Source organism: Coregonus lavaretus (assembly GCF_964263955.1).
Source record: "Coregonus lavaretus genome assembly, chromosome: 37".
Classification (NCBI taxonomy): Eukaryota; Metazoa; Chordata; class Actinopteri; order Salmoniformes; family Salmonidae; genus Coregonus; species Coregonus lavaretus.
The window spans coordinates 12,449,523-12,462,559 of NC_140024.1; the positions used below are offsets into that span (position 1 = coordinate 12,449,523).

The window sequence follows — 13,037 nt, forward strand, 5'->3', positions numbered from 1 at the left end:
TGATATCCCGGCTGTCAGCCAGTCAGTCTTCAGGGCTCGAACCACCCAGTTTATAATAACCCTTCAGAACCCAAAATAATTGTAGAATGCTGCTTTAGATTACTGAGAATTTTCAAGATGAAACTCATTTTCTCACAAATTTCAAACAAACAGACATAACTCTAAAACAAAGAACAAATGACAATTAGAAGTTAACTTAGTTTTAAAGAGCACATTCACGTCAATAGGAATAACACTAATTTTGTCTTCCATTGTGTACAATCACTTTCAAAAATACACTCAACACAACAAACCCTAGAGTATTTAAATTGTATTAAATTTGACTAAATTACTCACTCAATGTACCAAGTATAATATATTATACTTATAAATATTATTTACATATAAATATTTAAAAAATAATCAAATGTGACCAGAGAAGAATATTCAGATAGTATTTCAAAACCCACAGAAAGTAAGCTATTTGATTGACAACGATTCTTACTTCTATAACAAGTCAAAATGCAAACAACTATCAGAGACTATTTCAAAATGTAGATAACCTCTCTCAATAAGATTTAGTACAGACCAGACCTGACTCAAAATGTAGAGATAATAGCCTACTTTGACAACAATTCAGTGAATTGGATGTGGTGGCGGACAGGTTGGTGTTAAACACCAGATCTGAAGAAAAAACAGTTTAGACTCATACCACTTTTAATAACAACTCCAAAACCCCTGCCACTGTCACTTTAGGCCCAGGCTGTGTGGTACAAGGGTGAATGGTGGGACTTGGGGCAGACGCACTCCATGGAAATGTAGGCTCTCCTCTCGGGTGTGCTCTCCCTCTGCTTCCTCTCCCTCCACTCTCCTCTCCCTTCACTCTCCTCTCTCTCCCTCTTCACTCTCTTCTTCCTCTCTCCCTTCACTCTCCTCTCCCTTCACTCTCCTCTCTCTCCCTCTTCACTCTCCTCTCCCTTAAGTCCTCCCTCCTCTTCCTCATCTCTATCCCTCCAATCATCTCTAACTCCTCTTCCTCCCTGCCTTCTGCTGCTGAGCCCTCACTCTCCACATCACTTCCCTCACTTTCACTGACCTGGAGGGAGGGGAGCAACAAATAGGATACAATTGTGGTCAGGAACATCATCTCTCTTCCTCTCACACGGTCTCTCTCTCTCTTCCTTCCTCTCTTTTTCTCAACCATACACATACTCTCTTCCTAATAATCACCTCTTAAGGGTTTCCATAATAAATTGTGTGATAGTTACATGCCCCCCCCACACACACACAGTAAACAGTATCATCATGATGCTGTACAGCACAATCAATCAATCAATCAATCAATCAACATTATTTTATGAAGCCAGATTGTTTCTCAGTTCATGGTGTGCATATGTATGTCAGACTGATAGATAATCAGACAGGATAGAATACACAAAAATACATTTAATGAATATGTTCATAGATGGGTCAGATTATAACAATAAAGGCTATATAGGGTAATCAGACTTCAAGACCAATGGTCAGATTACTTTTCATAGATGGTAAGAAGTCAAAGTATGTGGCACAACGGTTTACAGATTCAACACATCAACTATTGTTTATTTATTTAGGATGTTGAAAGTAAAAGATTACAAAGATGACCCTGTGCAGTTTAGCTAAACAGGTTTACAATCATTCTTAATATATTTCGATGGGCATAGTTAGCTGGTTGTCTTTGTAGGGAGGGAGTGATACGATCAAGTGACAGCGTTGCGAGCAAAGCACAATGTTGCCTCCAACTCTGGTTTTCTTGCCTGACAGAGTTTGCCAATGTTAGATCATTAGTTACAAAGCTGGGACAGTTTCCAAATGAATTGCATCGGTAGAAACAGGACAAAACAAACACGTATTAACTGGCTATGTAAACAAATATCACTGCAACTCTTATCATATGAGCTCCACTGCACAGTGAAGAGGCGACTCCGGGATGCTGACCTTCTAGGCAGAGTTGCAAAGAAAAAGCCATATCTCAGACTGGCCAATAAAAAGAAAAGATTAAGATGGGCAGTCTGAGATATGGCATTTTCTTTGCAACTCTGCCTAGAAGGTCAGCATCCCGGAGTCGCCTCTTCACTGTTGACGTTGAGACTGGTGTTTGAGCTGCCAGTTGAGGATCTGTGAGGTGCCTGTTTCTCAAACTAAACACTCCAATGTATTTGTCCTCTTGCTCAGTTGTGCACCGGGGCCTCCCACTCCTCTTTCTATTCTGAAGAGCCAGTTAGAGACAGTGTGTGCTGTTCTGTGAAGGGAGTAGTACACAGCGATGTACGAGATCTTCAGTTTCTTGGCAATTTCTTGCAAGGAATAGCCTTAATTTTTCAGAATAAGAATAGACTGATGAGTTTCAGAAGAAAGTTATTTGATTTTGGCCATTTTGAGCCTGTAATCGAACCCACAATTGCTGATGCTCCAGATTCTCAACTAGTCTCAAGAAGGCCAGTTTTACTGCTTCTTTAATCAGAACAACAGTTTTTAGCTGTGCTAACATAATTGCAAAAGGTTTTTCTAATGATCAATTAGCCTTTTTAAAATGATAAACTTGGATTAGCAAACACATCGTGCCATTGGAACACAGGACTGATTGTTGCTGATAATGGGCCTCTGTACGCCTATGTAGATATTCCATTAAAAATCTGCAGTTTCCAGCTACAATAACCATTTACAACATTGTAACACTGTATTTCTGATCAATTTGATGTTATTTTAATGGACAAAAAAATTGCTTTTCTTTCATAAACAAGGACATTTCTAAGTGACCCCAAACTTTTGAACGGCAGTGTATATAAAAAAAAAAAATGCATGACTAACCAGCAGACATTTCATGACCGCCACACAAGTGTGTGTGTTTTTGTGTGTACTGAGTGTTCTTTCTCTGTGTCATCTCTCTGCAGAATGGGAGCGCTGCTTGGGCAGATGAGAATGACAGTGGAAGAGGAGGAAGAGGAGAGGCCTCCAGAGACTTTGCTAAGGTACGTATCTGGTCTGGAGCACATTATGGCTGAACCAGGCTTTAGTTAGCACTCAGAGCACAGGCCCAACTGCTCATCAAATACCTATCTAGCTGTAAAGAAAGAATGTTATTCATCTCATGAAGAAGGTCACAGGTCAGATTTTATATAATGAACCCTTACTATTTATTAGTAGTGATTACTTGATGATACTTCTTGCTTTACCTTTAGTTAGCCAATTGATTAGAAGCAATTCAATAAATACAAATGAAATGTTTGACTTGAATGCTTTATTTAAAAGTATCAAAAGATAAAAGACTAACTGACTGAAATGCAATGGTTTTCACCTTCAGCTGTATGAACTTGACAGTGACCCCAACAGAAAGGAATTCCTGGATGACTTGTTCACCTACATGCAGAAAAGAGGTAAGAAGACTGATGTTTAGAAAGCAACTTTCCCCTAGTACTTCCATTTTAGAGTTTATTCAAATCCTCTTCTATGTGCTACGGTTCACTTGTAGAGATACTGAAACTCTCACAAAGAGGGGGTCTTGCCTGTATGATTCACAACACCATAGTTTCTCTTCCACTATCAGTCGCACGCAAACACATACACACACGAAACAAGCCCTTCCTCAGAGAAAGGAGTAGTCAACACAGCAAAACTGTATTTTCTAGTTAAAGGTGTTCGAGGGCTTGTCAGGTGAGATCAGCCCAACCCCCCCCTTCACACACACACACACACACACACACACACACACCGTCTCAGACCTGAGAGGACCTGTTTAGGCTGTGACTAATTCACTAAGCAAACAGCCTGGAAGGCTCCACAATCAGTCTGCTTTCTAAACATGGCCCCTCAAATGAGAGACCACCTCAGACTACAGCACTGCTAAGAGATACAGGGCTCAGTTCAATCCGACCTGCAATTTGCCGAATTTTCCCAGTATCATATAAACATAGCTTTTTCCATGTGGTCATATCACATATTCAGAATGCTTTTAGGTCATGTTCAAATGCCAGGTACACTCTTCTTCATATGTATTTGGACAGTGAAGCTAAAAATAATTATTTGGCTCTATAGTCCACCATTTTGGATTTCAGAAATGACTACATCAAGCTTGTGACTACAAACTCGGATGCATTTGCAGTTTGTTTTGGTTGTTTCTGGTTATATTTTGCGCAAAAGGAACTGAATGGTGACTAATGTATTGTCATTTTGGTGTCACTTTTATTGTGAGTAAGAATAGATGTTTCTGAACACTTCTACATTCATGTGGATACTACGATGATTATGGATAATCATGAATTAATTGCGAAAAAGGTTGAGTGAGAAAGTTAGAGGCACAAAGAACATTACTTCCTTCTTTTCACTCTGTCATTTATGTTAGTATTGTGGAGTAATTACAATGTTGTTGATTTTAAAATCACCATTGGCCTCATGGTGAAATCCCTGAGCGGTTTCCTTCTTCTCCGGCAACTGAGTTAGGAAGGGAGCCTGTATCTTTGTAATGACTGGGTGAATACTTTCTCAAGGCACTGTACCATGATGAATTTAATGGATTGGAAATAATTTTTCCACCGTAGCTACTGGCTTTCTGTGACTACACTATACAGTACTACTCAATTCCTAATTTTATGATTGGATCCCTCCCTGCACCTGCAAGGCTTGTAAGAACGGAACAATAATTCCTCTCTTTCTCTCACGCTCTCTCTTGCACTTCACTTTTCTCGTAGCTCACAGATTGAAGGGTTTGTTAACTAACTTGTAACAAATAAAGAACAGTCACATTTAACATGGTCAATTCATAAGCACAAATATGAATTGTAAATAAAATTATAGATGAGCATCTCACGTGTGAGCGTTATTTTTCAAAACCAGTGATAATTGGTAATGGTTATATTGGGCTCATTTTTGAGAGTTCAAAGACAACTTTGGTAGTATTATAAACTTTGAAACAACTGATTTGTAGTAGGCTACAGAATTAGAGAATGGTTGTTTCTCTGAACCTCAGGCAAGCCTGTTTCTATCCCCAGTCAAAGGCAGCCTGCCTGTCTCACAGACTCTGACCAGCAGCAACAACCTATCCTCCTTATTTATGTTTACAACACAAATTTGAAGGCCAAAATTGTGGGGGTAAAACACTCATGTTTATGTAACCTAATCACCATAACAATACTTCGGGGGGGGCATATGATGTTCCCCCATGATGAAAGGGGGCCATGACTGAAAAAGTTTGGGAAGCACTGATCTAGCTAATGATTAGCGCAAATACAGATGGGCATCCCATGTTTCTGCTTATTTATTTATAGCCACTATGCTGCATCATTTGGGCTACAGGTGATAAAGCATATTGCTAAATAACACACCAGCCTGATAATATGGACCAATATTTTGTTAAGCATGTTCTTTGAGGGGGAAATTATATTTTAATGGTGTCACCATTTTATTTTCATAAATTTTGGAATCGAAAAGTCACCAGAGCTGCATTTGGTACAAAAAAACGTAATGCAACGTTCAATGAAATGGAAACGGTGGTGTTCTGAACGACCAGTTGAAAAACGGGGAGGGATTCGGTTGTGGGTTCAAAATGCACCGCTTCCCTTCAAATATGTCACTCAGTGCTTCAAGCCACACCTCGGCACACCCACCAAACGGAGCAAACGTAGGCTACCTTAAAGTCTGTTCAAGAAAGTTGAAGAGCGTTTCGGGGGAAACATGTCATTCAGTTGTTACACAATGTAGAAAACGTTCAACGCACCCCAGAACTGATTTTCTCACAGTCGTTCTACCAAGAAATTGTCAAGCATGGTTCCTTTCTGAACTGTTAGAGTTAGACCAACAGTTTAAAGTAATACAGAAATTATTAGTATTTCAGTTGTGGTTGGGATATATTGACCAAATTATCAGAGAAGTTTTGTTGTATTTTCCCTTAAAAATTCACCAGAAACAGCTATTTCTTCTTGTTTTATTATCCTGCCCCTAGAAGGGTGTTGACCCTGGAACCCATTGACCCTGACCACCCCCAATATGCAACACAAAGTTATGCACTTGACAAAACCTAACACAACCAAAACAAACTGCAAATGCATCCGAGTTTGTAGAGTCAAAAGCTTGATGTAGTCATTGTGTACTAGGAATATGGGACCAATACTAAACTTTTGACTACTTTAATACATTAAGTGTATTTTGTCCAAATACTTGACTTCCTCAAATGGGCGGACTAGATACATAGTGCTTTCATTTCTAAACGGTAAAACATATGTATGAAAATACCCTCAAATAAAAGGTGACATTCTGTACTGTCGCCTCGTATGAAACATTTGATCTCAAATCCAAAATGCAAATAGAGCCAAATTTAAAATGTTAGTTTCACTGTGTGTGTGTGTGAACTAAGATACTGTCAAAATATTGCCACGGCGGATGCCATCGACTCCGACCCTAAGACAGTCAAATGACTGAGTGCCCGTAGAGAGAGCCTTATGTGTGTCCTCACACGGCCAGTGAAATCAGCAGTAGCTAGTGACCCCACCCTGTGTTTAGAGGTCTTGTTGGGGGATGATGTATTAGTTAGAGAGGGAGAGGATCTGTCATTGGCCAGTTAGCATGCCACTGCTCTGACAGTGGGGAGTGGAAGGCTGACCCTTGTTGGCCAGATGGGAATATTCATCAAGCCGACTGAAACATTGGATGGATGATGATGATTTAATCATTTTTTTTTTTTGTGGTTTCCTTTTTTTATTCGCTCATACTGCAAGTGTGTTTTCAACCAGTCAAGTTGAATCTGGTTTCATTCATGATACATCATTTTGTTCAGAACATGGTGCCAGGATGAGTTTCAAAATCAAATCAAATTTGTTTCGTCACATGCGTCGTAAACAACAGTTGTGGACTCACAGTGAAATGCTTACTTACAGGCTCTTCCCACCAGGCTCTTCCCAACAGGCTGTTCCCAACAATGCAGAGAGAAAGAAAAGGGAGAAATAATAGGAAAGTAAAACACGTAATAGTAAAAGTAATAATAGATATACAATGAGTAACTAATTTGGCTATATGCAAGTGGTGTCAGTACCGAGTCAATGTGCAGGGGTACGAGGTAATTGAGGTAGCTAAGTACATATAACTAAGAATTACGTGACAGATATTAAACAGTAGCACTAGCGTATGTGATGATTCAAAGTTATTCAAAAGTAATTCAAGATAATTGTGAGTGGTGATGGGTGAGTCCTGACTTATAGCTGTGTTGGGTTTCCAATAAGATTTTGTGAGAGAGCGATAAACCCAGGCTTCTTTATTGATGATATCACAGGATCATTCTAGAACCAGAAGGTCTATGCTTTTAGCTGAGATGTTCTGTAGCCCGTCATTACCATGGTGCAGCAAAGAATTTCACCTACCTGGCTGCCCTGTCAATACCTCTTTGTGGCCTGAGAGAGAAAGAACACCCCTCTCTTTCCTCCTTGAATAAGCGGCACTTGGCTGACCTCCGCTGTCTCCTAAATCGGGGCCTTAATCATGGAGAACAAATTGCTTGGCTGGCTTCCCACTCGGCTGTGAGAACAGGGCCGCAGCACAGCACACATTCCCCAGGACTACTGTGAGATGCAGCCGTCAGCCGCTTGCCTCGCAGGCCAGGCCGGTGATCTCTCTGTTGACAAAATTGTCTGGCCCTGTTATTGATGAATTGGAGGTACTGTACTCCATTTTTGGTTTGTTTTTGAGGCTTCTGCTGCAACATCAAATGAAAATACAGATTTATACTTGGATACTGCATTTCATTTTCAGTTCTTTGTTCTTTGAGTGTCAAAAATGTTTTCTAATTATACTACTGTGTTTTGAAGTAGGAGAAAACATTCTAAGCTAATGATATATTCTGACAGCTGATCAAACGATGTTAGTTGGAGAAGAGAGTGTGAGTTTCTAAGGAGTGAAAGAAAGAAAAGAGGAAATGGGAAGGCTGAGAGGCCCAAATGGAGGAGCAATTTCCCACTTCACCCCCCCCCCCCCCCCCCCAAGTCCTTGGGAAGTGGGAATTAACCGAAAGGAAACTTACGAGGGAATTCCATTTGGCCTTGTGTGCCTAAAAACAGGCGTGTTTGTGTGTGTTCATTGTTGAGGAATTTCACCAGCTGTCTTACACCCAGTGGGTCTGTGAAGAGGCCAATTGATGAGCCCCACATTAGAGTAGCAGCAGCGTTATAATAATAATAATAATAATAATAATAATATGCCATTTAGCAGACGCTTTTATCCAAAGCGACTTACAGTCATGCGTGCATACATTTTTTGTGTATGGGTGGTCCCGGGGATCGAACCCACTACCTTGGTGTTACAAGCGCCGTGCTCTACCAGCTGAGCTACCACAGTTGCCTCTTCTATTGGTGGCTGAGGACTCAGGAGCGTTTAGCTGCCGTGTTTTCCTGTAGCCTTGTTGTTTATCATATCTATTTCACTTCTTGCTTTCTCGCTCCTGTTGGGAACGTGGAGAAAAACTTTGACAATGTGTTGCTATTAACCACCTTAAAGGCTTCGATTTAAGCAGATGGGTGATTGTTTGTTTTGGTTTGACACCCCTCCCTCACCTCCTGCTCTGAGATGGGCTTGGGGCTGGGATGGAGGGGGTAAGAGAGGCAGAGGGGGCAGTAAGGGAGACTGTGGGAGAAATGGGCACTTTATGAAGAACAAAATCCCAGTGCAAAGCAGCCAAATGCCTGTCAGCGCTGTCCACTTGAGATGATTAATGGTGCCTGGGTCTGATGGACAGAGCGAGTGTGAGAGACTTCTGTTTAGGGAATCACGGGACAGAGAGAGAGTGGGGTTAAGACAAGTGTTTAGCACCCCCCACCTCGCCAACAAAAAGGATAGACCCCTCCGAACTAGTGAGTGGTTTGATCCATCCCAGTTGTCTGTGCTGCCTGTGAAGAAGCAGTGTCTTGTCGTGTAGTTTTTACTTTTTACTAACTTTTATTTATTCAGGGGAGCACAATTGAGACCAGGATCTCATTTTCAATGGTGCCCTGAGGACATAAAAGAAAATATAAAACTACAAGAGACAAGATAGAATAACAAGATACAATAACATGTACATTACATTAGAACATTACACATATCACAGCATTATAAATAAGTTAAAGTCAATCAATCAAAACAATTGCACATCTCGGTGAACTCATTCATCATCAGGGTTTTAAACTGCCCTAGTGGCACCAGGGAATCCAAATGTAATGTATTTTGTAAGTGATTCCAAAAATGTGGAGCGTTAAAACAAAAAGCGGATTTACCTAGTTTGGTGGAGACCCGAGAAACCTCGAGAGTTAACCAACCCTGTGAACAGGTTTGGGATCTCATGTTTTTATACTTTAACAACAAAGTTTAGTACGTGGGAAGCTTGTAATAGTAGAGCTTGTAGTGTAGGGTTGGGCGGTATCCAGATTTTCATACCGTCATACCATTTCTTTACCAAACCGGGGTGGGTATACTCTGTTTCCGAATGTGCACACAAGGCGCACATTTTCTTTATTATTAATCTTCTGCTTCTTCATCTTCATCATCCAGGAGGTGATTTAATGTCTTTGCTGTAACCAAGAAGCTTGATCTTGACATCTAGCCACTTAACTAGCAAGTTAGCAAACCAAATTAATAGCTGGAGCCCAGAGCAGGGTATCATTTATTTGACACATCTTAGATTTCTTATAGTTATAAGCAGTGGCCTAGCACGCACCCCCGCCGCCGTGCCCGTAACCCCCTAAAATGGTATTGAAAATCATACCGTCGGTATTATGAAATACCCCAGTATGGTATAAACGGTATATCGCCCAAGCGTGGTGTAGTGTTGAGTGTACTGTAGTAAGTTGATGCATCAAAAAACCTGATGCTGGGGGTTTGTTTGGCTATTTGAGTTAGAGCTAAGGTTATCATAGGGAAATCCTCCTCTGTAGTAAAGATTTAGGTCTCTGTTGTAATGCTGTGCCATTTAACCAGAACAGTCAGGACTGGACTGGTGAGGGGGGGAAACTGACAGACTGGCCAATAGCTTCTACCCCCAGACCATCAGGTTGCTGAATAGCCACCACTAGTCAGCTACCTGGTCCCCCTCCTGCAGCCCGGACTTCCTACCCCTGCCCCGCTCACCCCCAAAGGACATGTATCCTTGTTACTCACTCGTCACTCTATGGACAAGTATCCTTGGTTACACACTTAGCCACTTTTAACTGCAGCAGCTGTATATAATTTAAAACTAGTTGTAAATATACACTGAGTATACCAAACATTAGGAACAACTTCCTAATATTGAGTTGCACCCCCCCCCCCCCCCTTCAGAACAGCAGCAAGTCAGCAGGGCATGGACTTTACAAGGTGTGGAAAGCGTTCCACAGGGATGTTGGCCCATGTTGACGGATTCTTGATACACACAGGAAACTGTTGAGCGTGAAAAACCCATTAGCATTGCAGTTCTTGACACAAACCGGTACTACCATACCCCGTTCAAAGACGCATTTTTTGTCTTGCCCATTCACCCTCTGAATGGCACACATACACAATCCATGTCTCAATTGTCTCAAGGCTTAAAAATCATTCTTTAACCTGTCTCCTCCCCTTCATCTACACTGATTGAAGTGGATTTAACAAGTGACGTCAATAAGGGATCATAGCTTTCACCTGGTCAGTCTATGTCATAGAAATGTTTTGTACACTCAGTGTATATATGCCGTCTTGTGATCTTTTTCTATTCTATTATTTTAATTAGTATTATTAATATTATTATTTGTATTGTTTCATTCACTTCTCTTTAACCTGCATTGTTGGAACTAAGAATTTCACTGTACCCTGCAATTACATCTGCGACCCTGTGCATGTGACTAATAAACTCTGAATTGATTTGATTTGGATTTGTTGAAGGCAGGCTTCTCTGCGAACTACAGTAGCTCCACCAGATGGCTCAGCCCAGCCAGGCCTATTGGCTAGTGACTGAATCTCCAGGCTGGCAGTAGTTGTGCCCTAATCGTCTTAATGTTCCCAGGCTATCGGTCACGTTGGCTTGGCGACGCACAGCGGGGGACGTGAGGAAGTCCCTAACACTAACCCAGAGACTGAGAGCTCTGTCCACACCAATTACACCACGAATGGGCTCTAGGGGAGTCCTGTATGCATTGCATTACCACTCTGAGCAGAGCTAGCACTCACACTACAGACCTCACACACCCCTCATACAGGACAGGGAGGCTCGCTGTGCTGTACACTCTCTCTCACACACCCACACTATACCAGAGCTACAATGGGAACATTCTGTGGCCTGTTTAATATAGCTTTATTTTCTTTTAACGGTTTCTGGAAATGACTTGTCTGAGAGTTTTACCAGCTCTGTCATATGAGCACATCTGTCCATACTATTACAGTAGGTGTTGTGTGAGCATATAATTATTGTAAAATTGACTGTGTCCATAAAATGTATATAGTAAGTATAAGCTGGAAGTAGAGGCCTAAGTATTGTTGTTCACTAGTTTACTCCAATTAGGGAAAGGGTGGTGGGGTTGGAAAGTAATAAAGGGGAATATGAAAAAAATACACATTATATAGATGACTAGCTCACAGATTCAGTTCCTTATGAGAAGTGTGTGAAACATGGTTGTAAAGAACAGTGACTGGGGCCAGAATAGAAATGTGATGGTACAGGAAAATCTCCCCTCTCTGTCTCTGTCCTTCTCCTCCCTCCCCTGCACCTCTCTTCTCCCCTCACCCTCTGTCCCTCTGTTTATTGTGCTACAGTTACAGCCACTGAAACTTGATAACACTGTGGGGGTTAGGGGCCGAGGGTAGTGCGCAGGGCAGGCGGTGGGGGGAGGGGCTGGATTAAGGGGCCTCCTGTCCTACAGAGAATGATTAATGAGCCCCTAAAACTGGGGGGGCCCCGCCTTTTTGATAGGGGGAACACTGACGGACAGCAGACAAGGGAAAGACCGCCACGTGTCTGGACTGAGAGGGAGGAGGGCATGAGGGATAAAGGTAACAGACGGGGGGGGGGGGGGGGGGCAGGGCATAGGGGCACAGGGAAAGGAGAGAGGGTGCCACAACTACAGAGACATCAGGGGGGGGGGAGTTGAGTGAAGGGAGGCATCAGGCCTGCATGTGTGGAAACAAGGCCACAGTCTTTCATTTCCCCTGGAAATGGGCGATCCATCACTGGGGCAGATACTGGGGTTGCGTCCCAAATGGCACCCTATTCCCTATATAGTTCACTACTTTTGACCCGAGTCCTATGAACCCTGGTTAAAAGTTGTGCAATATATGGGGAATATGGTGCTATTTGAGATGCAATTTGGGTCTGAGGCTGGTCCAGACAGGCAGGCAGGAGCTGGGGATGGGATGGGCTGGCAGAGTAGAGTGGGCCCCTGAGGGAGGAAAGGGTGGAAACCGCAGGGCCAACCCCAGCCCAGCGCAGTCAGATAGAGCCACTGCTTTATAATCAATGCCTTCTAGGCAGACGCCAAAAAGGATAACTATTCTTAGCTGCTGACATTTTTATCTTTTTTTTAAATTTTTTATCAAAGATGTGGTCAGTGTGTTGATATGTTATGGGTCTGAGATTGTCTTGGGTTATTTTAAAACCCCGCCCGCCCAAATTACAAAGCCGTATTTAGATGCAGGCTCATCCACAGACAGCCGCATCGGTCCTCTTGTTTTCCCTCGCTTCAAAACAAAAAGAAATTGGGGTTTTCCTGATGTTAGCTAGATGGGAATCTACTCTATCTTATTTGTTTAGTTCGGTACCATCAGGGGCCCGCCCTTCTTTTATGTTTTAGTGTCTTTCTTTCTTCCTCTCTCCCCACCCCCACCCCTTCCTGTCCTTTCCTGAATCAATCCACTTGGTTGTGGGTTGTATTCAGTGATGTAAACGTTGCAGATAGAAACAGAACAAATAGAGCTGTGACGATTCCCTACTCCATTTGACATTTCAATCTGAACATTGTAATGTTAATGTACCGTCTCTATTTCTCTCTTTCTGTTTATCTCTCTGTTTCTCTCTCTCTATAGTTCTCTCTCTGTCCATTTCTCCATATGTGTCCTGT

At 42.1% G+C, this 13,037-nt stretch overlaps 1 protein-coding gene across 2 annotated transcripts in view; it reads left to right on the top strand.

The window, feature by feature from the left end:
• LOC311111494 (AT-rich interactive domain-containing protein 3B-like) overlaps positions 1-13,037 on the top strand; it is a 61,992-nt gene that overhangs the window by 35,690 nt on the left and 13,265 nt on the right. For both annotated transcript variants that reach the window (XM_084154231.1, XM_084154232.1), the window contains exons 3-4: positions 2,913-2,990; positions 3,323-3,395. In XM_084154231.1, coding sequence (XP_084010357.1) covers positions 2,913-2,990; positions 3,323-3,395 — 151 coding nt within the window. The remainder of the gene's footprint in view (positions 1-2,912; positions 2,991-3,322; positions 3,396-13,037) is intronic.